We start from the raw sequence: 27,187 nt of genomic DNA, 5'->3' as shown, positions 1-27,187 counted from the left end.
TAGATCCTTTGTTCCTTCCCACTATAATCTAGACAGTTGTTTATACTACAAGTATTCTTCCTCTACATTGCTGTTTTCATATCCAGTCACCTTCATAGAAGACGTATGACTAACCAGCGTTGTTAAATAGCCTTGCTCAGAACTTCATGTCACTAATACATAGTGTGAACTTTATGGCAGATGAACCTAAACAAAACTTTGTGACTAAAGCCTTGGCTAACATTAAAAAAATTACTTATTACTAATTAAAACTGCTCATGCACAATGATTAGCACAGAGCATTAATATTAAAGCACAGGCAAGACTGCTACTCAGATAGCTCAAAAGCCATGTTTTGCTACCTATTACTTACCTTGAATTACTGTTACAGCATTAAAGAGGCAGCATACTGCACTTTCTTAGTTGTCAGATACCTGCTAAGACTTTTTCAGTTCTTGGCTTACAGCTACTCTAGCATTCCCTGCTGAAGGGCAATGCCTGTATTTCATCAAAATCCTGAAATTCATGTTTGCTAAAAAAAAATAAAATAAAATAAAATAAAAATTATAACTTAAGGTTGAGAAAATTTACAGTTAAGACATGCAGCAGCTCTGTGCAACCTATAGACTACTGCTTGTCACTGTTTCTACCAGCTGCAAGAAGAAACTGTAGCATCTGGTGGAAAGAATGAGAAAGATGATCTGGCTGAGGTCTTGTCCACAATAAGAGTGTGAAACAAACCTTTGTAACTGTACTTTACTAAGTATATAATCTTAATGGAAACAGGCCTCCAAAACAGAAAGCAGAGAGATTTCTTAATACTTCCTGAACACTTCAGCCTGCAGGAATATATGTCTTCCTTGTAGACAGGAAAAATATCTGGGAGGTTTATTTTATTATGACCAGTTTGGACAGACGCTTTTCCTTGTAAGGATCTTGTAAAAGAAAAATCTTATCCAAGGATAAAGGTACAGAAAAAAACCTCTGAATTGAAGAGATTTCCTTTTTGAAAGAATGCTGTGATATGTTAGTTTAAGTCCAAAGACTCACACCAGCATGACAGTGAAAAGTATGGGTTTTCTGAGGTTGTGGAACCTTCTCCACACAATCTGAATCAAGAGAGACAGCCTAGTACCATCATCCATTATAATCTTTCATGAACGTTATTTACAGTGACACCTTGATAGTTGGTTACCCCCATGAGAGCATATCTTAGTTTGCTATAACTGCATACAGAGACAGCAGAGAGCACAAATGAAACACGTCTCATGAGCTGTGCTACTAGTGTCAGTATAGACTTGTTGTTGAGCCCCACTTCGGCCATTTGTTTTTGAGCCTTTCCTTTTCCTGCTGGTCTAGAAGAAGCCACTTCTTAAGACAAGGTAGGTGACACAAGATAATCAAAAGATGCTAGCTGTTAAGTGCTAGTATCATACTGTTACTTTCCGTATGTTTTCCATCTCTCCTGTGAGATAAGAAATGGTATTAAGCCAGTATACATACGTTCAAAGTAATCTTCCACCTAGAAATTAAAGCTTCATTCTCAATCCCCCCCAAACCGAACCACCCCCCCCCTTCACTACTTATAAATAAGAAATTACATGGAGTATCACATTTTTAACTGCAAGAAAAGGAATTGGTTTGTAAAATGAGCAATACCAATACATACTTTTTTTTTTTTTTTTATAACTTGCTGACAGAAATGACAAATCTGATCAAAATTCAAAGTGAAGCAAATCAGATTAGAACAAATTATATGGCAGGAAGTAAAATACTAAAAAGCTCAATCTGACTAGAGATACAATCCTTTAAAAATACAGAACACTTGACTACCAATCCAAACATGTTGCCAGGCATTTAATACTTTTATGTACATAACTATCCTTTCTTAAATCACTGCAAGCATTTTCCCATTTCAGAAATTAGGTCACCTATTGTAAAGTGTGGCCTTTTACCTAGATACATTTAAGTCATCACGACGCAAGCAAATGAGATTACATGAACATTCAATATCTATTACCTTTCTGTTCCATATTTTATGAGAGCAACACTGCTGGACACTCTGAGACTAACATAAGTTAGCATTCTGAAAAGACAGACTAGGTCCTTATGTAGGGAAAGGTTAAGAAGAGCTGATTCCTCTAGTCCAAATTAGCCTTGCTGGATCTTGCACAGTGTCCTCCATCGGTCTTTTAACATGACACTAGTTCGGTTGTTGAAGTCACCATGGACCAAAATTTTAGCCCAGTTACCCACTCCAAACTCTTTTACTCCTAATTTCAGTTTCATGTCTTCTTTGTAAGTCCATCGCTAGGGGAAGAACAGAGAAAAATATCAGATATACAAACAGAGAAATGTATTAATGTAAAAGCTAAGCTTATAGAAAACATGAAAGCAAGTTCTTATACAGCTCTTTAGTTATTACTAGACTATTATAGTGCAGATGTCTGAGGGGTCAGTAGGGTCATTTTGATTTCTTTTGAGCTCTATAACTTGATGCTAAACACAAAAGCAAAGGTTACCAAGTCATATGTAACAACACAGTAGCAGACATCACCTGGAATGAGAACCACATGCTTCAACATTCACATGTTGCAGGAGGAAAAGACAAGAAAAAAAACATCAGGCAAAGTTTTGCTATGTTCAAAACTTGCCTTCCAAAATTGTACTTTATTACCTAGTTGAGCCAAGGCAAATCTTGATTGATCCTAGTACGCATCACAAAAAAGAAAGCATTTTGTAACACATTAATCTACAGACTAAGAATCAAGACACCATTTACCAACAAAGGAACTTCAATGTGCTTAGGAAAAACACCCCAGTATCTAAAATGCTGATAGAAGCAAAAATGATATATACTGCATTTGAAAGTGAGATCAGCCACATCTTCAGGTTAACAGCTATGCATTTGGTTTTCGCCATTTGTTGAGCCAACCACCTCACTGTCATGACCTACAAGCTTTTTAAGCTTTAGGGAATGACATTTCTCTCACAGAAGGAGAGAGAAAATTACTTGCTCTTATACATCTGTAAGCAATCCCTTCCAATGAAGTCCTCCAGTGTACCAGTTCTTCCTTAGTTGCTTCTTGATACAATTGTTTGTATTGAGATATTTATAAGACTGCACACAGAGTGAGGGAAAACTGATTAAAAAAAAAATAATCAAATACTTGATTTTTGAAAACTTAGCTTTACAGCAAAGTGTGAGGGAGCATCAACTCTCCTTTATTGTAGCTTTATAGAAACACATATATATTTAGATAACAAAAGTTCACAGATCCTACATATCCATCATGCCTATTTTTAACCACTGAATTACAGAGTCATTTTTTTCTACTCTGGAATAGCAATAAGCAATTTTAATATGAAATTATTTTAAAACAACTTATTATGCTAGAATCTGATCCTCTGATAATGTTTTCAAATCCTTGCTTGCTTAATACACAACTAATCATACTGATTTACAATCGGCACACCTCCTTAGGCAAACCGAACAGCATATCATCAATGCAAAACCAGGAGCTGTATTGTGTAACTGTTCCATTTAATATACCTGTACTCACTTCTGCTTCTTGCACTGGAGATGTCCTGCTGCTCCTGATGGTCTCATGGACCATAGTAATTTATGAAAAGAGACAAATGGTCAGTGGCACGTGTGCTTTTTTACCAGTGAACTTATACCTCTACCAGACTAGAGTAAGTGACTTGGCTGGCTGTGGGTCTTACATGGGTACCATATGTGGGGGTGGCATTGTGGGTGACTGTGACTATGTCAGCATCCTCTCTGTGTGTCCCCCTCCCTCTCCCCTCCATGTCAGTGTGCCTCTAGGATTTGTGCTCAGCTCCACTACTGGGTAAACCTGCAAATGGGAAAGCAGCAGCCATGTCTCCCACTCTGAGCAGGGACCCTGCATGAGATCCCAGCAGACAGGCAGGAGGGTCCTGAGTAGGGGCTATTAGAGGAAACAGCCACTGCTAACATCCCTCAATGGTTCTGTAGCCAGGAGAACTTGGTTGAGTTGTGAGTATTCCCCGAGACTAAATGTGTATAATCCTTACATAATGAGGGACCAATCCTTTGCTAATATGCCTACAACAATAAATTCATAACTAAACCTGTAGAGCCTTATAGGGGCTCCCAAAGAGTACATGTGCTAATAAATCCTCAGGTATGTATAGAACATTAGAAGAGTGATAGGAGCTGTAAATGCCTGAAGCTGAAGGCCTAGAATGTGTAGGTTGGGGGATGAAGAGAGAGGTTTAACAGAGTACATACAAGATGTCCACCTGTAAGTAACAGATCACTTCCAACTATCAAATGGATAAATATATGTATTTTTTTTCTTTACTGTCTCCTATTCTAATGACCTAGAACTCTTCTCAGAATCCTTAAGAAACTTGGCTCTTAAAAGCATGAATTCAGGCATCAAGGATGGGCCAGGTGACAATTTGGGTGCTATTCTACATGACTCCTCCCTTCCCTTGAAATTAAGCTGCTAAAAATGGCAGCAGCACTCAGAAGTGAAAGGCAGGGGGGTGTCCTGGGGTAAGGCAAGGGGGAAAAATGTTAGATAACATTCAGCCCTATCAAAACTGTATTCTGGTTATTCTGCAACAAGTAAAAATTTGGCATCTACACAAAGTGTAAGCTGAGGTATATGAAGATCAAAATTCACATCTGAAAGTTGGACTTATTCCAGCTTAATGGAACTATCAGTGCCTCTTCAAGAAACTATGATCACTGATAAACCTTACTAAGCAGTGAAGGAATCATGAGTGGTAATAGTTCATCTGTATTTCTAAACAGTTAGAAACCTAAACCATTTCTAAAGTAGTCCAGCTTTTATCAGAAATACTTCCTTTTCCCAATACTTTCCGTTCCACAGATCTTCTGCAACATTAGCAGAGAATGGTGGGTTTTTTACTCTTATTAAAAGGCCAGAGATTCCACTGGAGCCATCTAGTTCATCTCATTTCAGAGCATGCCAGAAAACTTTCCTAAACAAAAATCTTTATTCAAGTAACACAGTTATACTTGACATACAGCAGCAGATAATTCAGCTGTCTCTTCCAGCAACAGAGACAATCACAACCTTTGTTACTTGTTACATTTGCTTTTACAAGGGTTGGACTTTGCTTGTTTTGCTTTTAAATTGTTTATATTGAGCATTTTTAAAAACAAGTTTCTTCTGCTTTAACATATAAATGAAGAGCCTGCCTAACAGGTAAACCAGGAAATAACTCATTTTCTTTCCACTGAGGAACTGCATTGAGCAGTAACTTGCTCCTCCCAGCCCTGCCACTGCCTGTGCCCTCTGTGGTGGCTGTTATGTAGACTCCTGCATTCCACTGTTAAAAGCTACCAAGATTGGGTGGGAATACAGCACTATACTTGAGCTAGCATAATCACAGTGCCTAGTCCAGAACAATATGACATTTGGCTAGTTCAGAATGCTGGCAGAGCTTGAGTTTGCCAGATAGACCTTGTAGACATACCCTAACATATCTGAAAATCTTGTTATTCCTTAGAGTCAGTTCTAATCTAGTAACCTGTCTTCCTTTGATTGTGCATTCTGGGACTGCTCTGATTTCTTTTTTCTTTCAAAGTTAAATATATGGATTTTTTTTTTCCATACAAGTGTTACTAAATTCTGAAAACCCAAATTTTCAGACACACTCTTTAAGTAAACTGTCAGTCAGATTTCAGACAACTCACAAGACTTACCATACACATATAGCATATAAAGTTGAGTACAAACAGTTCCCTAAATTCTATGACATCTGCATCCCCTAATTTAGGAACAAGAAAATAAAGTGCCATTCCTTTCAATAGCACTGCAGATTGTTGTATGCAGCTAATTGAAAACATAGCAGTGAAAGGGTGAAAAAGGTCACTGAACCATTCCAATGAAATGCCATTTACAAAACAAGAGAAAACAATGCCAACATTGAAAGAGGGACTACATGGAAAAGGAAGTCCTAGAAGTCAACAGCTCTGCCACTCACTGCACTCTTTCATGCATGCAGACACTTATGTAAGCCAGATTATTAAGAGAAGGAGAAGATTTATTGTCTAAAAGACCAATTATCATTGTTTTCTATACTATATTTATGAGGTCCCACTGTCAGAGAGTATGGCAGAAATACCACAAAGACAGCAAATGCCTACTTTTCTAAGTGTTTAAAGAAACAGTTCTGAACCAATTTCAAGTTTTTATAAGATTTTAATGAGTTCTTTGCTACTATCAGATGGTAGCTTTCTATAAATTTAGTGTTTATAGTTCAGCTTTAACTCAAGTGTAACAACAGAATTAAATACACAACATCTCTCTTTTGTTTCCTAGTGAGGTGTGGATTGAGAACTGGCTGAATGGCAGGTCTCAGTGCTATGGTCAATGGCAGAGTTTAGTTGGAGACCTGTAACTAGCAGTGTCTCCCAAGGATCAATACTGGGTCCAGTATTGCTCAACTTACTCAACAATGACTTGGATGGAGGGGTACTGTGCCTCCTCAGCTGGTTTGCTGACAACAGAAAAGCTGGGAGAAGTGGCTGATACCCCAGAATGCTGTGCTGTATTCAGAAGGATCTAGACAGGCTGGAGAGATGGGCAGAGGAGAACCTTTTGAAATTCAAAGGCAAGTGAAGGGTCCAGCACCTGGGGAGGAATAATCCCATGCACCAGCACAAGCTGAGGGCTAACCTGCTGGAAAGTAGCTCTGCTGAGAAGGACTTGGGGGTTCTGGTGGACAACATGTTGTCCATGAGCCAGCAATGTGCCCTTGTGGCCAAGAAGGCCAATCCTGAGCTGCATCAAGAAAAGCATTGCCAGCAAGGATGTTATTCTCCCTCTCTATTCAGCCCTGGTGAGGCTGCATCTGGAGTAATGTGTCTAGTTCTGAGCTCTCCAGTTCAAGACAGACAAGGAACTACTGGAGAGGGTCCAGCAGAAGGCTACCAAGATGATTAGGGGACTGCAGCATCTCTCCTATGAAGAAAGGCTGAGAGAATATAAAACTAAAAGGGGAAAGGAAAAAACAATAAACAAGTGATGCACAATACAATTGCTCAGCACCCACTGACCAATACCCAGCCTGACCCAAGCAGCGATCTGCCCCTCCAGATGACTCTGCCCATTTTACACACTGGACATGACATGCTGTGGGAGGGAATATCCCTTTGCCTAGTTCAGGTCAGGCGTCCTGTCTCTGCTTGCTCCCAGCATCTTGTGCCCCTCCTCACTGGCAGAGCATGAGACTGAAAAGCGCTTGATCAGGGTAAGCACTACTGAGCAACAACTAAAAACATTGGTGTGTTATCAGCGTTGTCCTCAGACTAAAGCCAAAAAACACAGCACTGCACCAGCTACTAGGAAGGAGAAAATTTACTATTACAGCTGAACCCAGGGCAATAAGAAAGTGAAAAACTGTTTATATATAGCAAGTGGCTTTACCTCCAAGGACAGACGAGTTCTCAATTAGGACTTCAGGCAATTTGAGGACAGCATGTAACTGAAGATTTAACAAGTACTTCAGTAAAAAAGATCAAAGAAATAGAAATAAGTACAACCCTCCTCAAGGGCAGTCTGAAAAATGTAAGCACGGTTGTCCTTCCCTGTTCTGTGAAAAAACTAAATGTCAAAATACACAAGAGAAAAATGAAACAGATGGAGGTATGTTGGTAACTTGCACTGTTATCTAAACAGACTCTATATTGCTTCCTAAGAGATATTATCAAGAGGAATTCAACAATGGGAATATATTTAATATTAATTTCATTCAGAAGTGCTTATCATTTTATCATGAGAAGTGAATAAAGTTTGCTATATGCAAAAATCAGTTTGTAACGGTGCACCCCAACATCAACTTCAAATTGCCTTCTATTAAGGCACAGACTTCTGTACTTACCACCAATAGCGAATTTTGTCATTAGCTTCCCAAGAAAATACATGTTTTCACCTCATATGAGCAAAGTATTGAATTATAAAATTGGCAAATCTTTAACCCTCTAACTGGGAAAACAAAAAGGTCTTGATATTTGCCCAAAACTCTCAGGGGTGAATGACATCCTAAATTGTTTAATCTAAACAGTGGAAAGATTTTGGATTTTTTTTCCTACATGTTTTAAAATACTCAGACTAAGCTTTAGTAACTATATTCTATCCTGGGCTGCATCAGGAGGAGTGTGACCAGCAGGTCAAGGGGGGTGATCCTGCCCCTCTCCTCTGCTCTCGTGAGACCTCACTGGGAGTATTGTGTGCAGTTCTGGTGTCCTTAACATAAAAAGGACATGGAACTGTTGAAACAAGTCCAGAGGAGGGCCACGAGGATGATCAGGGGACTGGATCCAGCACCTCCCGTATGGAGACAGGCTGAGAGAGTTGGGGCTGTTCAGCCTGGAGAAGAGAAGGCTGCGTGGAGACCTCAGAGCAGCCTTCCAGTATCTGAAGGGAGGCCTACAAGGATGCTGGGGAGGGACTCTGCATCAGGGAATGTAGTGACAGGACAAGGGGTAACAGGTTCAAACTTAAACAGGGGAAGTTTAGATTGGATATAAGGAAGAAATTCTTTACTGAGAGGGTGGTTAGGCACTGGAATGGGTTGCCCAGGGAGGTTGTGAATGCTTCATCATTGGCAGTGTTCAAGGCCAGGTTGGATGAGGCCTTGGGTGACATGGTTTAGTGTGAGGTGTCCCTGCCCATGGCAGGGGTGTTGGAACTAGATGATCTCAAGGTCCTTTCCAAACCTAACTATTCTATGATTCTATTCTATGATTCTATGAAATTAAAGGCTTATAAGCACTAGCAATAATATTTGAGACTGCACAAGAAAAGGCCTTTACTTTTTTAAAGACAGGAATTGGAACTTAAAAAAACAGTTTCAGGATCTGCAGCACAGCTTGAATAACATGGATAATCTTAATCACAGGCATTTTAGAGACAGTCAAATGAAGTTTGGGGAGGGGAATAAAAATTTATGCAGCACAGATTAATTTTTTATCTATTTAGATTAAAGAATGGGTACAAACCTGTCTTTTTCGGACAGGAGCCAAAGCATGTCCACGTTTTTCCACATTTTGCAAGCCATTCAAACCTAGAACACAGTTAATATACATCCAGACCAATGAGGAGTCAACATTAGGACAGCAGTTTTTCATTCTACTATTTAAATGAGACAAGAATGTACAATGTATGTACATTTTGACAGACTGTGAAAATTTCAGTTCGTTTATGCATGAAAATACTTTTTTATATATATATATATATATATATGTATACACGTGACCCTTACCTTAGCCCAAGGACTCAAAAAAAATAGGCTGCTCAAAAAAAGTCAGTATACTTTCTGTGCAGAAAAGCTCACAGAAGAACTGTATTTTAAACAATTAGGTAAAAAGTGGCACATAATAATGAAATATTGTTACTTTGGTAAAAGTATTTTTACTACACATCCTGCTCTCATTCTCACATGCAGAGAATTGAAACTAACCAGAAGAACTATGATACTTTGTATTCAGGTTCCATCATTTCCGCAGAACAAGTGTCAGGTTCTTACTGTGGCAAGCATCCAAGGCATCTTAAGAGTTTGCCCTTCCAAGTACAACACAGCCACATTCAGAAGCTACAATGTCATCTCTTGGTGCTAAGAGGGTGCTCATGTTTTTCAGAACCTACTGATAAACAGTGTATACATAATCCATGTTGTAACTTTTTTAAAAGTTATACCAAGAAGATGCACGAACATCATAGCTTTGTTTTGATCCGGTTTTCAAACAATTTGGTTTTCGGTTTTCCAGTCAGCCAACTTCTTTAGTTCCCTACCCCTCTCCAAATTACCTAGGCCAGAAGTCAAAGACAGGCAAGTTTCAGTACTTCCTCTGGCAGCTCTCTTTTGCACAGAACAGCATAAATGTCAGTAAAGCAAACAAGCAAACAAAGCTCCAAGCAAAACAGAAAATAGTGACTGATTTTGCAAAAACGAGTTGCTAGAGAGCCTTAAGCCACTTCATAGCTTCTAAACGTGACAACCACCAAATCCACATTTGCAGAAACCTCACACAAGAACTGAGAATGTTTTTTTCCCACCACAGTAATTTTTATATTAACCTAATCACACTGGCTAGTTACCACACCACCAACCCCATTTATTGCAGGGTGGGAAGGAGGGAGAAAGTGTTTGTCATGACTGTTGTGAAAGTGTAAGAAATAAGCTAATACTCACTCTGAAGAACAGTTCTCTCTCTGAGTTTCCTTCCTGAACGAGGCCTGCAAGGAACACAGAACTGAAGTAAAAAATGTGCAGAACATGAAATGTCTTTGACTAAAAGCAACAACAACAAAATTTTACCTTACTGTGGGGTTTCTTACGTCTCCAGGTGACTGATCTGTAATACTGTGTTGCTCTTTCGTTAACCTTAAAAAAGAAAAAGCCCAAAAATAATTTCCTAGGCAGCAGCTTGTTATTTACGTGATTTAAAAATATTTAAATGAAAGAAAATCCTAATATTTCTGTACAGAAACAGTGGCATACAAACACTAACTGCTTCTTAACCTTGCCTCCCTATATCCGGAGGAAAAATATACAAGACATTACACATTAAAGTTGAAGCCTTGCAGCATTCTGCATGTGTATTTTTTCATACCTTCTTCACATCTAGGAATTAGTTGGATTGTTTGTTTAAAAAAAAAAAACAAAACCAATTAATCAAGTCTTTCATCAGACCTCTCATCTGAGAGGTCACAATTACATGTGTAATTGTGTCAGGAACCGTTCTTCTTAAAAAAAAAAAAAAAAAAAAAAAAAGAAAAAGAAAAGTCTTACGATTTGTCTTCCTACATACTGTCTGCATCAGTCATTTTCCTTAACTAAGCAAGGGCAAGTATTTCAAGTATAAAACAGCAGAAATCAAGCTCTATCCCAACCAAGGATTACAATTTATTCTCCATGACAAAAGTAGCATTGATAAACCCAGAATATTAGTATTTTTCAAAATGAAGTCAAAGAAGGGGGAAGGAGCTGGGTTTCAAGTGCCCCAACATTTCTTGGGAAAGTACGTAATTGTTTTGAGGGTTCATGTTGCCAGAATCATGAAACAATATATCCAATTCCCATCATCACAGTAATATCACTAAGAGAAACTTGGGTTTAGCTGTAAGGAGAAAGTAACAGACTGATTCCCTTTCCTTATTCTCTTTCTTCTGCAGATGAGCTATAGCCTGAAGTTGGGAGGACAGGACTAAAAGAAGCTCAATCAAGCATAAAGGAAAAAAAAAAAAAAAAAAAGTAAAGCATTCCTATGCTTTTACTATTATAAGAGACTGACAGCTGTTTAAACTGAAAAATGTCTCTCTTCAACAGGTACTTAAACTTAATGCCAAGCTATTTGAGGTAAATGCCAGAAGTTAACAACCAAAGGAAAGTCAAAACTTAAAAATAGAGAATGTGCTCATAGTTTTCTATTAGACAGCAGTTTGGAATTAAATGTCCTTCTTTCTACCCACTCTTAGTTCTATGAGTTTCAAGTTACTGTCCAAGCATGTCCTTCAGCAGTATAGTGCTTAATACACACCTTTGTTTTGTTTCCAAATTCTCTTTGTCATTTTCATCAGCATTCACAGTTTTGCTTTGCAGTGCTATTGCTCCAGGTCCTTGAGACTCTACCTCTTTCGTGGCTGCCTGTGAGAGATGGAATTGGAAGTTTAAAATCAAAGCCAGCCAGCACCTAGACAGTAGTTTACACTAAAATTAATATGTGTGCTTTCTATTAAAACTAACAGTATGTAACTCATAGACCCTTCAGACATATATACTTACTAGAATAAGCAGTTTCAAAACAACTGCAACGTGTTAATCATAAAATGGTTTGGCTTGGAAGAGACCTTAAAGATCATCTAGTTCCAATCCCCCAGCCACAAGCTGGGGCAACTTCCAGTAGGCCAAACTGCCCAAATCCCATCCAACCTGGCCTTGAACACAAGATCGTTACCAGTTAACAACTCAAGAGAAATTTTACTCATAGCCCCAAATCATATTTATACAGACACACAGAAATACAATGAATATTTGCTTAACAAGTGAACATGTAGATGTGTGAAACACATTGCAGAGATTTACTAAGACTGCAAACACTACTGAAGTACTCCAAAGTTTCTTTAATATAACTAGACTAGAAACTGAAAACTGAAAGGCCTTGCAAGTTCATCTAGTTCTGTAGCATGTGGCAGGATCAAGCATAACCTTTCCTGTGTTAACAAAAGAATTTTGTTACATCCTGCCTAAACTTCTAGCCACAGATTATTTCTTCTCAATTCCCAAGAGAAGGAACAGTTCATTACTGTTTATAGAACACCCAGAGAATTGTAAGATTCCTGCTTTTTCCCAGATTCCCCCATTACTTGCTAAAACAAATGACACATCCCTTCCCCACCCCCTAAAATTAGTCCACATGATGTTGCTTTTGCCACTTTGCTATCAACTTTCTTCCCTAGCATCTTAAGGTATGTTTACTACCTAAGCCACAAAATAAATCCTGGTTGTGCACTACCATTACGAAGCAGAGCTAACCATCTTCTATCCAACACTGTCTGTATAACCCCACATGATATTTGGGTGTTGTAAAACAGATCAAAATGTTACTAAGTTGACAGATCTATTACAGGCCAAATATTACATCTTTTTCTGCTTAGCCAGTTGCTCCTGTTTTCACCTGTTTCTTCTTTGAGGGCTTGCTTTTGCCTCCTGTTATTTTTCCGTCATCCATCCAATTTTCAGTTTTCTTGAAATCTTAACTTGTCCTTCACAGTAGCTTGCAAAGTCTCTCAACATTTATAAGAATTAGAATACAAAACCATTCCCTATTTCACTCATTCATCCATGTAAGTACTGGAAGGTATTCTGGTTACAGAATACTTCCAATCACAGAAGAAAATGTTTCACTGTCAGAAATTTCATAGATATCCAAACTGCCAAAACTTCCAGCTCTAAGTTTTCAAAACACTGGCTCATTTACAGTGGCTGATGGTAGTAAAAAAAATCCACTATATTGTGTTTTAAAAGTTAAGAGTAGGTTTCAAATTGTACTTGTAAAATAATTGTGCTTAGTATAGGTCCGTCCTTGTAAGGCATTACGTGCAGACTGTTCTTGGGGCAGCTAGCCTATAAGAGCTTTCTGAAGTGCAATAGCTTCATCAACAGTAGCAACTGGAAACTTGTAGATTCCAACCTTGACAAGAACCTAGAAAAAGCAGCCTACAAAACAGTAGTAGGCAATGTAGATTCATCAGGTGGATAAAAAACTGAACATGACCCTGCAATGTGCTCCTGCAGCCTAGAAGGCCACCATATCTTGAGCTGCCAGCTTGAGCCTGGCCAGCAGGTTGAGGGAGGTGATTCTTCCCCTCTACTCTGCTTTGTAAGACCCCACTTGGAGTACAGCTCTGGAGGCCTCCAATATAAGAAGGACATGGACCTGCTCAAGCATCATAAAGATGCTCAGGGGGCTGAAACACCTCTTCTCATAATGAGACAGGCAGAAAGAGCTGGAGTTGTTCAGAAGGCTCTGTGGAGACCTTATTGCAATACTTAACAGGCCTATAAGAAAGATGAGGACAAACTTTTTAGCGACAGGACAAGGGGTAGTGGGTTTAAACTAAAAAAGTAGATTTAGATAGAAGGAAGATTTTTTTTTTTTTCCAATGAGGGTGGTGAAACACTGGAACATGCTGCCCAGAGAGGTAGTATCTGCCCCCTCCCAAGAAATGTTCACAGTCAGGCTTAAGGGGCTCTGAGCAAAAGTGTGAATGCTCCACACAGTAACTCAGTCCAATGTAAAGGTTTCAGAAGTAAGATATGCAACATTAGCAAACTGTGACAAATGTGCAGGCAATGGGGGTGCAAAACAGAGGGCCTAGGTAAGCTAATATGGAGTTCCAGGCCTTCCCTGACACCTCCAAATCTCCATCTCCTCTCAGACTCAAAGAAATAGCCTTGAAAAATAAATTTGGAAATTGATAGCTGAAACTATTAAAAGGTATACTTTGAATGCATTTAATAAGGAATAAGTTCTCTAGTCTCTCTGGTAAGAAAATGAAAACCCTAGAGGAACTTCAAGTTTGTTTATTTAAAATGTGCTTCTTATTACCTTTAGATGTCTGCACTTCTGTAATTGAGTAATTCAATATTCTTTTATAGGAGGGTAAACATAAGAGAAATTCTTTACAATCCTCCTGAAGATGAGCTGAAGGAGGAATGTTGTTCTTGCCAATCTTAAACCACTTTTGAGCAAGACTGTTTGTAAGGAGCTTTTTTATTTACAGGAAAGCAGCAATAACAATCTTCTATCTCCTAACTCCTCTGACATTCCTAAAGCTTTCAGTCAAATTAACAGGTCTTGAACTTTCAGTTTTAGCATGAAAATTCATATAAACATTAAATAAATAGTTTATTATCTTTTAAGTAGTCTGATATCAGAACTGCTTCTCTTAAGCACACAGTAATGATGGACCTCATTTTACTTATTTTTTCCTAACTATTTTTTCTAATCAAAAGTTGAGGAAAAAACATTCACGAGAGATAGTTTAGAGAAGTCTTACTCCTACTTTCTCCTAAACATACATTCAACCTTTTCTTTTTTTTATTTGAGACAATACAAAGAAAAACTTCCTGAATCTTATCTAAACAACTTATAAGAAAGTATAAATCTATTTAGTCTTATCAGGCACCTCTTCTGAAATAAGATTTGAAAATATATTTGACATACCTGTAGTAAGAAGTTAGTTTCATTTTCTTTCATGAAAAGTTCAATGTAAGACTTGATTTTATTTATCAGAACATTGTAACTGAAGGTTTGGAGAAGAGGAACATATGGATCCTTGCTTTTAATTACAGTTGCCAGCTTCATCCTTAAAGGCTATGAAAAAACACAGCTTTATACAACACAAATATATCCTATAGTAAACTCGGCATCTATGCTAAACAGGACATACAGAAAGCTAAACATGATGATTATACAGTTTTCTGAATATACCTATCCAACTTCATGCTACATTCTGAAAGGGTTCTGAAGTCAGTTAGGCACAATACCAGTTTACTGAGTAAGTGGTTAAATATAACTTTCCAGAGATCCTTATTTTCATGCCCTTTAGGTGTAACACCAAAAGCAAGACTGTCAATGGAGCAAAATCACCAAGAAAAGGCCACTCATTGCTGGATTCTCTTTTCTCATTTACTGCCTCAAAAAGACTGCCACTGAAAGGGGTTCACAATGTTCAGGAAAAGGACTATTTAATACCATAGCATTAAGGACACCCTGATACTGATAATCATAACTTTACATCTTGTCTACCAACCACTCTAAACCTTATGAGACCAATACATCCAACAATTAACTTCTGTGTACAGGTTGCACTCTTATTTATGAATGAGTACTTTACCACAGACTATACTTTCCAAATATCTGAATGAAGAGTGTATCTGAAGACTTTGTTACAGATATGGTACTATTTATATAGAACACATATCCCAGTATACCAGAGGAAGACAGGGGCAGCATTTTTTCCTTTTCTTCTTTTTGCCTACAGTCCTTTGCTCTTTTCTCCACCCCAGCAAATTCAGGTGCGTGCACTAGCTATTCTTTTAGAGATATGCACTTGAACTTGTATCTTTCTGAACGATGTAGTCAACATCAAACCAGGAGGTGGCCTGACCTACATGTTACCTTTTCCAGATAAAGGAATAATAATATTCACTCTATACTACAGATGCTAACGAGCTTTTCTTCCCTGTGGTGCATCAGTATGTAGAACACTAATCAGAAGAGACAGAGTGCACTGTAATGGTTCAGAAAAAGTCAGACTGATTACTTGGGAGTTTCTATATCTCTATCAGCATGTTTATACTACCTTTACTCCGAGAAAACAGCAATATCAGACTCCCAGAATCCGTAGTGACACCTTACATGAAGTGGGAGATGAAGTTCAGACTGATGCTGTCCACAGTGAAGAACAACTGCAGCTAGAAGCATTTTACTCCCCCACACCACCCATTATTTCTATCAGTCCCTTACCTACAAATTTCTTTTTGTATCTATAAGTGCCACAGGTGTGTAGGTGACTGCATAAGCAGCAATCACAACAGAGCTTTGCACATACCATTTGCTAGCTTTAGAAACCTATTCTCTTCTCTTAAAGTGAAAAAGCTTAATGCAAGTTACTACCTTATCTGAGTCTGTAAACAGCCTTTCAAGAGCTTCAGCAGCCTCCTTGAAATATCCATTTTCCATATAGACTGCTACAATCTACAACAAATATAATTACAAGACATGCTGAAATACATTTCAACTGAGATTCAAAAAAAAAAAAAAAAGCTCACACTTAAATAGTTTTGTAAGGCTTCCAAAATCCAGAGGATTATCTATTTAAGGGTTAAGTAGCATTAAACCTCACTTATAAAGGCCCAAAACCTTTTTGCCAAGCTTTTAAAAGGACCCTTGCTGATTTAAAATGTCCCATACTTACCTACCAAGTATTGCTTTCACCTTTCCCAGATTTTCAGTCCCAGTATCTGTCAACATGTTTTCACATGTTTGATAGCTAAAGTTTTCCAATACAAATAATTATTTTTAAGCAAATAAAAAAAAAAGCTACTAATAATTTAAAAGCTCAAGGTACAAATGGTTTTAAATTGATTTTTTTTTTTTTTTTTTTTTAAGATTGGCAGCTTTTTAAACGATTTCGAACTGGGACAAACAGGAACCAACTTAGACAGGAAAAGGCCCCCTGTACAGATCTATTTACTCTGTATTGAAAGCACATCAAACTTCAAAAACTTAGTTCAGCCTGCTAAGAGCTCAAACTTTTTATAAAATGAGCCCTGTTTTAGCAGAATTAATAGATACCACCCTAAAGCATTTTAAGTCACACAAACCTGAATTTGAATCAACTGACGAATATCTTTATGAAGCTTTTCCAGTTCAATTTCTTCCCTTTCAAGTAAAGTCCAGAAAGACAGAGCAGATTCCAAAGGTGAAATTCTTTTATCATTTTCAAAATGGCATTCTTTGGGAGGGGAAGAGAGGAAATAGAAAAAAGTATTTTAAAAATTTGAAGGGTAAAGCTAAATATATTATTTATACACAATAAAGTAATATGTACTATACATTACTTCAATTCTTTTTTCCTCAAATTTTTAGTCTCTCTCTTCAGGTGTGCTTAAGAGATCCAAGTTAAATGCCTTCTTTTCAGAGAGACTTGTTCTTCCTGCCCTTGCTATTACTGTTGCATTTTTAAGGGAGGTTATGTGTCTGGTATGTATTGTTCACTTAAACTTGCAACAGTGCTGAGTTCAGCATCTTGTATTTGGGCTGGCATTAGCAATACTCTTGCATTAAGTTTGGCATCAGATATCAAAACACTCAGTATTGATATTGGTAATTTCGCAATATAACCACTACCTTAAGGTTTGTTTGGTTTTTGTACTCCCTCTCTCTTCGCCAAGTCTATACATTTCTGTGTCTTTACTTTTCATTCTATTAGAAGGGGTTAAACTGAGAGGGAAATTCAAACAGCTTAACACATAAAAAGCAGAAGCAACCTCCTGTGTCATAGTACTGCTGTGCCAACACCAAGGTTTGTGCAAACTCCCAGCAAACAGGATCAGTAATCAGTTTTGGCAGAAATCTAGCCCAGTCAAATAACCCTCAACACTCTAGGAACAGTTTCCCAGTCTGGTCATTGCCCACTTGCACAAGTGAGTATGCCAACATAACAGAAGCAGTAGGAGACGGCAGATGAACAAGTCTGCTTTTTTTTTTCCCATGACACTGCCAATTTAGCTTAAGATGTTCACTGAACCACAGCTTTAATTATTCCTTTAGATGACATAGAATCTCTCACAGCATCTTATTTCTTACAGTAATTTTAAGACAGAAGGTAAACAGTTTAAGCAATGCTGAAAATATAAAAAATATTTGACACCCACTACAGTAGAAGACAAACACTGAAAATTTAAATAGTATCAGATGTACAGATACACATTAAAAAAAACCAAAACAAACAACCCAAAAAAAACCAATAACAAAGCACACTTCTGTTTTCTCTACTTATTGTTTCAATGAAATAATGACACTTCATATTAAGGTTATTATAATATTGTAAAACCAAAGTGTTTGACTTAAACAGCTGGCATCTGAAACAGCCTACTCTATTTTAAGGCTCAATACAGATTAATTATTTTAATAACTGGAAACAAACGAGGAGAGCTACTACACAATGTATTAGCTTTCCATGTATATTGTGCAACTACATCTAATGTAATACCCACTTCAGCACATGCAATCTTTCTTACCACACAGGTCATTCTCTACACTGCTAGATAAAAAACAGACACTGAATTTATATTGACAAGTCTTATATACAACAATATAGTTATAAAGCATTATCAGCAAAGTTGCATAATTTGTATATGATGAGAACCAGATTTTAATATTTAAAATACTTCAAGTTGAACTAAATCAAGAAAAGTATTATTACTTGACAAGTAACATCAGAAATTTCATTTTATAAAAACAATCCTTTCTGTCACACTTTTTTACTTCCGTGCTCATACTGGCAAGACTGGTTTTATAGATCTTAAATTCCAATGAGCTTTATCAAGCAGTAAAAACTATCAGCAAAAAAGTTAAGTCTTCCACAAACTTGAGCGTGGAAGCAAAGTCAGTTTGGCTAAACCAGCAAGTTGTAAATACAGCCAAACAGAAGACAGGACAGTGAGTAAGAGCCTCAAGGACCCGCGGCCAGCTATAAGCCTTACAGCCTTCTGTAAGAAACAAGGGAAGCCATCCTTTTCATTCATATTCTTATTCCTACTGCTTGTCCTACATTAACCTCTAGAGTTACATGTGCAGAAAGGAATGCACATTCTGTGCTTTAAACTTGCAAATATCATTCACCAATAAAATAGTCAATCTTTTCCAAAATATTATTTTGTTGATACTAACCTGACCAAAAACCCCATTCCTATAATTTAAGCAGCTTACAGTCATTTAAACTCAAAGCAGCTAAATGACTCAGCACAGAACAACACTGGTCCTGCATACATGTGGAATAAAGACAGTCCAAAAGGTAGAGTTCAGACATTTTATTAGATATACATAGGTACAGTAGGACTATGTGAAACATAGCCTTTACTATAGATAAAGGTATTAGCATACATAATATAACACTGTGCAAGTTCATGCAAATGCATTTAAACATTGGGGGGGAGGAGGAAAAAAATAAAAAAAAAAAAAAAAAAAAGAGTATTTACCAAGTTTTTTTCCTTTTGCAATCTTTATCAAAAGCTGACAGAGATAAACCATTTTTTTCTGATGTGCAGGTATTTTGGAGAGGCCATTAATAAGAGCTAGAAAAGAAAAGTTAAGTCAGTCTTGCTCCAGCACTGCCACAGTGTGGCTAGAAGTATACTAGGCACTACATTATCAGGCTTTAGTAGTCTACTAATTTCTAATTCATTAGGAAACAGATGAAAGCATTTAGTTAATATCATTCAATGTTAGAAGAACTGATAATAAAGAATTTGACCTGAAAAACCTTCCCCTCTTGCAGTTCACAACAGTAGCCTAGAAGTGGCAAGATGCATCACAGGCATATATCATCAAATTAGAAGACCACCATATCTTACATAAATAAGTGAAATTTTATTTTTCTGGGTAACTTACGATGAAAGACAACTGCCTGCTCCAGGGAACATTCATATGGAATGCTCACAAAACATAAGCCATATGCAGATGGGCAACATTTACATGTTGCCATAGCAACTGCCAGACCAAAAGCAGCAAAAGCTACAAGGAGAGATTAGTCAGTAATGTAAAACTACAAGGGAAATCCTCCTTGCAAGGTTGGAAGCTCACAAGCATTATTACATATTTTAGAATAAGAGTCATCACGACACTATTTCCATCATGCTGGTTTACTGCGAACTTCATATTTTTTGTGTTGAACATAGTAATTTATCTTGACAGCATAATATAGAAACATTCAAAATGAAAAGTGAACAATGTATCAAGTGACTTATTCAAGTTGCAGACTGAACACCCTATTTCAGGAAGTGTTTATGTACACATTTCTGTGTCAACCTAGCAAAAGCCAGGATTCCGGGGCATGGGACCCCCAAGTTTTGCAATGACAACTAGAGCACATAACATTGTTTTACTTGGAAGCCTGCTTGCTTATTAGCATACAATCACCTATGGACAATGGATAAGCATGAAATTACAAAGTAATTAAAATAGTCCTAAATGATTACCAGGATAATGTCATTTGGGCTTGGAAGAAGGCATTTACGACTGCTTCAATGATGACAGAGCTTTTAATTCCTATAGCCAAAATAGGAAGTAAAAGCACATTGCTTAGAACAGAAGTGCCAGTCATTATAATCACAAGTTCATGCATCTTCCACAGCTGACAAGAGAGCTCAATTTCAAAGAGTTTTGATGAGTTCAATGATGGAGACAAGCACTCCCATAATGCCTGAACACGGAGCCAGAGCTTGGAGATTTTGGAAGCAGGCAGAATACTGCAACTGAAGAATTCCACAAACCAAAAGATGGCAAGTGGCTTGAGATCTTTCAGTTTTCTCTGTTCTTTTAAGGTGCACCTACATTAATGCTTTAGTTCAGAGCAGGGGTGCATTTTTAAATTTAAATTTTGCATTTAAAATGCAAACTTTCTGTTCTCAGTTTGTACAATGGAGACATCTTTAGTATACACATTGAATTCCTTCAGAGCTATTCCAAAGGGAAATAGAAACTTTGAAGAGTTTACTGAGTGGACAGCAGGTCCTTAGCAGCAATTACCCACAGGTAATGCAGACAAACAGAAAGAGACATAGCCTTAGTACTTCTCTAGACTCTTCTACTTCTCCACCCCAAGGCAGTTTCTCTATTATTTAGTTAGTAGTGCCCTTAATTATATGACAAGCTTTCCTCCCTGTGGCCACTCAAATCTATTTCTCATCTTAGTCTTTCATTAGATACTCTACAAATTCAGTTCCTTACCATGTAGATACCTACACAAGCTTGTTCAGATGTATTGACCACAATACCCTGTCATGGCAGGATAAAGTAGGCAGAGCATATGACCTTGCCATGCTGTCTTTAAATCCTTAATTCCAGGTAACTACCTATTTCTACTTGGCAGTGTACTGAGCTATATGGCAATACTATTTATTACCTAACAAAATAGCTCGTCCTATTACCTTAGCCTTCCTGCTTCTCTGCACTTGCTACGGTTTGAACTGACCTTCTTGTTGATAGCCAATCATTATTTCAGTAGGGTCTCCCTGTGACATAAGCAAGAGTTGTACCTCTGTATTTCTATGAAAAAACTACACTCACTTTTATAATACAATCTTATGCCTGTACTTAGTTTTTCCCAAAGACTTTTACACTTCTGACTTTGTAATCCTATAGCACGAGTATGCTCAACTCTTTCCTCTGTTGCTAAACAAAGCAGGAACAAATTCCAAAGTCATTATTAGCTTCCAGCTCCACAGGACACTGTATTTTGCACAGTTTAGTAATTTCCACCAATATGGTACTAAAAAGTCCTCCTGTTCTTCTCAGGAAATATTCCAATCTGCTTCTGCATTAACAGTGACTGCTTCCCACCTACATCTTGGTGAAATTTCAGTACAACTTTCCCACTGAGCCACAGTCCCAAGGCCAATTGGAAAAGCCCCATTAATCATTTAATCAAGCAGCACCCCATTCAATGTACTTTATTTTGTTATCTCTATATTTCTTACCTCTCACATGTCACTGTATTCCATTCTTTGCAAAAGTTTAAATAAGTCACACATTCACATTCACCTGGACCAAGAACACACGCACAACACAAAAAACAAAACCAAAACAACCCAAAAGCCCCAAAAGCTCTAGGCTGGTATCTTCAGGAAAGAATATTTCTAACAAAAAGCATCATATATCCCTCAAATTTATCTGAGACATGGATATTTGCTTCCAGCTGTTAACTACTCTTAAGTATTTCTCATTTAAAATGCATATTTACTCATTCAAAATCCAGTCACTAGACTTTATTCCACCTTTATCTGCTAGACAAGCGTTACTTGAAATACCTTTTTCTAGTTTTCTACCATAAGCCTGAATACAAACTCAAAGAACGCTGTGTACTTAAGCAATTTTTTAGCACATTTGTATCTCTTCACTAAACCCTCTTTAACTTTGCTGTAGCTTTGAACTCTCAGCATATGAGGCCTCAGCTTAAGTAAGCACTGACAGTACATAAGTAACTGCATTATACATTTAAGCTTCACAGAACTGCGATGACAGATTAACACCAATGCTTGTATTCATCTCATCCTCTAAAAGCCCTCAACCCAGCTGCTCAGTAACCACAGGTCACTGGAACAGTTCAGCTTGTTTCGCTTCCTGGACCCATTCCACCAAAACATTGAAATTCCCCAAACCTGCGATTATTTTACACCACTCCAGCACAGCTGCCATACCGCACACTAAACTCAAAACACCAGTGGATTAAACAAGTGAACAAAAAAGCAGCCTCCACTGTTTTATTACCATCATGTGCAAACGTTGCTGACGCCATCAGATAGCCTCAAGAGACTACCCTGCATTGCAAGAATCTTCTTAAGTCCTCAAAAGAGCTGAAAACCTCCTAGCGACCACTGTCATTAGACGGCTATACACATGTATAAAACGTGCTTACACGAAAGACTACGTGCAGAAGCACTATTAGTGCTTCAGGTCACTCTTTACTGTGATAAAGACAACTACTCCTCACACTCCGCAGGGACACAGTGCTTCCAGAGCCGCGGGCGCCCACTTCCTCAGAACCGCAACAGCTGCCACCCCTCACCATGCGCCACGTCGCTCCACCGCTGGAACTCCGAGAGGCACCCGTCCCCGAAATGCCGGCACAGGCAGCAGCAGGAGAACTCCAGCATCCAACCCGCGGCCACCGCCTTTACCTCAGCCGACGGGGCCCAGTCCTCACCCGCCGCAGCCATCTTCAACCCGCGCACCAACTGCAGCCGCCCGCCCCTTGCTGAGTGGCAGCCATTCAGCGCGGCCACCTCCTCCCCGCGCCGCCGTCGTCACTTCCGCTGGCGGGCTGGGTCTCGGAGTTCGGAGCGCGGCAGGGGGTCGAGCGGCGGGGAGCGGGTTCCGCTCGGCAATGGCTTGTCGGGTTGCTGGGGGTCTGAGGCAGGGCACCCCCTTAACTGCGAACTGAATAAACGACGTGGCACGATATGAGCGGCTCGGGGTACCCTGTTCCTAGACGGGAATGTTCTGGAACGTCTCCAGGCCATGCGCTGGCTGGCCACTGGTGATTTGAGAGCTTTCCTCTTGGGGTTGCTGCGTCCTGAGGAGACAGCCCAAACATCGGTGTGCTGTGCATGTGTGATAGGAAGGGCTGCCGTGGTTTAACCCCAGCCAGAACTAAGTACCACGCAGCCGCTTGCTTGCTCCTGCCTGCCCCCAGTGGGATGGGGTGGAGAATAGGAAGAAAAGATAAAAGCTGTGGGTTGAGAAGAACAGTTTAATAATTGAAATAAAGTACAATATCATATTAACACTAATACTGAAAAGGGAAATGACAAAAAGAGAAATATAAAAAAAAGCACCAAACTACAAGTGATGAGCAATACAATTGCTCAGCAGACGCCAACCGATACCCAGCCTGACCCAAGCAGTGATCTAGCCGCTCTGGGTAACTCACCCCAGTTTTTATACTGAGCATGACGTGCTGTGGTGTGGAGTGCCCCTTTGGCTAGTTTGGGTCAGGTGTTCTGTCTCTGCTTCCTTCCAGCTTCTTGTGCCTCTCCTCACTGGCAGAGCATGAGACTGAAAAGTCCTTGATCAGGGTAAGCACTACTGAGCAACAACTAAAAACATCGGTGTTATCAGCATTGTTTTCAGATTAAACATCAAAACACAGCACTGCACCAGCTACTAGGAAGAACAGTAACTATCCCAGCTGGAACCAGGAGAAGCACTTCACTTTGAGATTTAATGTTTGGCAACAGTTGTAAGCTTATGTTGTAGTAAGCTTTCAGACACATGTTTGCACGTGTATCTACAATAACAACTTCAAGGACATGAATTCTTTAGAACAGCAGATTTGCTGTTATTTGCCATACTGCTGCCCAGGGAGGTTGTGGAGTCTCCTTCTCTGGAGACATTCAAAACCCGCCTGGACACATTCCTGTGTAACCTTATCTAGGTGTTCCTGCTCTGGCAGGGGGATTGGACTAGATGATCTTTTGAGGTCCCTTCCAATCTCTAACATACTGTGTGTGTGCCTTGATAGAATAATGGCAAGCCTGAAACTGACAAGCTTTATCAGGCTGCTAAGAATCTCAGGAATCAAAATTCTCAGTATGCTTGCCATGAACCAGTTAGACATCAAAAATGAGATCATTATGCATTAATCTTTAATTGAGCATGCATTTGGGGGGCTTTGTAGTAGGAACTGCAACAGGAGAGTATGTTAAAGCTCAAAATTACCATGATCAAACAGCAGCAGGAGCAAACTTGCAAACTGTTGGCTTTTTGGCAGCAATCCTATTCTGGTCCTCTTCAGAGAACCTTCAGAGGATTCTGGCTGCAGTGGTTCAAATGGAGAAGATAGTTCTGTGATGAACACTTGAGTGTTGTCTGGTTTTCCTTTAGTTACCGTCTTTATTTATGGGTAGATTTTTGTATTTAGATTATCTCCACCCTTAAGACCTGAAATGACCAAGATGCCTGTGCACCTTACCAACAGTACTACAACATTTCTGCCTGCTTTGTGGGCAGCATCAAAAGGTTGTTTTAAAGACTAGGTTGTCTCTTCAACATGAAAACAATGCATGAAGATACTCCTAATGCAATAAAATTTTCAATTAACAAAGTACAAATTTAATGTCATTTTCGAACTCTTTCTTGCATCTTGTGCTTTTCTGTAGTTTTATGGTACTCTGTGTTATGTGTAACAACAGCTTGTTTGCAGGCCCACAATGGAGCACCGAGAGACAGTAATGGGGGAAGGAGAGCCCAAATAGTTCCCTGCCCTGGATGCTCAGGCTCTTCAGAGGCCCATCTCCACAAGCCCAGAGGAGTACAGCACACAGCAGGAGGCAGGAACGCAAACTGCAGACTCCTAAGAACAAACACCATATCTGGGCCCTTCCCAGGGCTGCCCCGGGAGACTCTCCAGGCATGAAACCCATCACCACGAGTCGTTGGGAGCAGTTCTCTGGGTCACATTTCAAGTGCTGCCAAGAAGTGGGACACGGGATGGGAGGCAGGGGAAGAGCATTTTTGGATCGCACAGGACCTATTAGGGGAGGAAACAAAGGCAGGAAAAGGGAGGGATTAGGTGAACAGAGGGGCAAGGGGATAAAAATGTTTCATGAAAATAATTGGCTGGTTGTTATGCTTGTCTGCCCATGATCAGTGTGTCTGCCCCATCTCCTCATTAAATTTGTGTCTCACTCTTTCCTGTGCAAAGGCTGTGTGTATATTTGTGTGTGAGCCCAGTGGACCTCCATCCTGCTCGGCCAGAGAAGGGAGCAGGATAAAACCATTGGTATTGTTGTCAGTGTTTGTGTGAGTTTCCTCATTGTCTCTGTGTGATCTTTGTGCCAGCTATGTATGTGTGTGTGTGTGTGTATATGTGCATAAATGTGCTGTATACATGTGCTTTCTGTGCATGTGTCTACTGAAAATACATCTTTTGCATGTATAAACTGAGCATTAACTGCTAACATTGCATAAGCACATTTTTTATGATTATTTTCTGGGTTTCATGAGGAAACAAATAGGAGAAAGGAAAGGTATGAGTACAGGACATGGGTAATCAGAACTTTATTTTAAATGGGCCTTACAGAATTCTCTGTTCAATTGCAGAGGTTCTGGAGCTGGTGTGACAAGTTTGACAAAGTTTATAAACTGCAATAGTGTTAGATCAAGTATGTTTTAGTTTTTTTTAGAAAATACACTGGAATTCAGTGGCATCTCTTGCTGATGTTTGCCTCCCTAATCACTGTTTTGCACAGTTACTGCAAATGTGTTGTTTTGGAATACATTTCAGCACTTTAGCAGTTTTAGAGTCCTCCCAAAACAGTCTCCATTGTTATTTCCACAAAGAATACAAAATGCTGTGGCTTCCTTGTTCTGAAGGCCTTTCTTTTAGATCTCTGCGTGAATTGCTCTTCTATTATTTTCGTCTTGCCTCAACCAGAATCAAGAATCATAAAAAGATATTGATCGGGGGACTAGAGAGATAAAACAAAGAAGTCATACAGTGAAAACTCCAAGGTCCCTTATGGAAGTTTTTGTGGTATTAGTCTGGTTTACATTTTTAGTTGGCCTTTCTGCCCAAAAGACACACTTTGAGAGCTGCTGAGCTTTTTCAGGCATGTTGTGCTACAGTTTTTTGTTGCATGACAAAGCTGCTTCTTGGCTCACAAACTAATTTCTCCTGAGTGTTAGATCATAGGTTTACCTTAGTAGCAGTGCCGAGCCATGAGACCAATTGAACCAGTAGACTTTAAAATGAAATATGTTAAAATCCTTACAACAGTGAAACACACATTGAGATATAATAGCGGTTATATACTATTATATGCAGTTACTTTGGAGTAAAGGTGAAAAGGATGGTTTAATACTCTTGATACACATTTATTCAGCCAAAATGCTGACCTACTGTAATTAAATTAGTTCAGTGGTAATAGTTATGCAATATAGGTTGATGAAAGTATCAAAATAACAGAGCCATGAAAGTTCTGCTTAAAGAATATTACTGAAATTATTCATCATATATAGAAAAAAAAGATCAGACCAGACTTCTGGTAAAACAATGTCAAAAATAATGGATCTTGGAAAATCACATCTGTCTAGAAATTACTGGCAGTAACTTTCCATTCAGTGAAGGATTTTATTTATGAGTAGGCCAAGATTAGTCAAGGATAATACTATATAGATGTTTCACAGATTTATGGGTATGTGAGAGACTGATCTGAAATAAGACTCCACTGTCCATTGTCTCTAAGATTGGTCTGAGAAGCTGAGATGGAAATCCACCTATCTTTTGTCTCAGAGATGGGTGGGAGAAGTTGAGAAAAGACTCCAATATCCATTGCCTGGGAGAAGGGTGTGAGGAGCTGGGCTGGGACTCTATCATACATTGCCTGG

The 27,187-nt window shown here is 38.9% G+C and overlaps 1 protein-coding gene across 1 annotated transcript; it reads right to left on the bottom strand.

Annotated features, from left to right (window-relative positions):
• Window positions 1-1,596: 1,596 nt before the first annotated feature.
• On the bottom strand, window positions 1,597-23,016 carry TERF1 (telomeric repeat binding factor 1; the record flags this gene model as incomplete). The annotated part of the gene is made up of 10 exons (XM_080609717.1): window positions 1,597-2,289; window positions 9,005-9,069; window positions 10,198-10,241; window positions 10,324-10,389; window positions 11,546-11,652; window positions 14,735-14,884; window positions 16,190-16,270; window positions 16,900-17,030; window positions 19,279-19,374; window positions 22,866-23,016. The coding sequence occupies 10 exons, from the start codon at window positions 23,014-23,016 to the stop codon at window positions 2,131-2,133; spliced, it is 1,050 nt and encodes a 349-aa protein (XP_080465843.1). The 3' UTR covers window positions 1,597-2,130.
• Between the last annotated feature and the right edge of the window lie 4,171 nt (window positions 23,017-27,187).

This window comes from Psittacula echo, assembly GCF_963264785.1.
Source record: "Psittacula echo genome assembly, chromosome: 2".
Classification (NCBI taxonomy): domain Eukaryota; kingdom Metazoa; phylum Chordata; class Aves; order Psittaciformes; family Psittacidae; genus Psittacula; species Psittacula echo.
The sequence above is the reverse complement of the archived record's forward strand: the minus strand, read 5'-3'. Positions and strand labels throughout refer to the sequence as shown.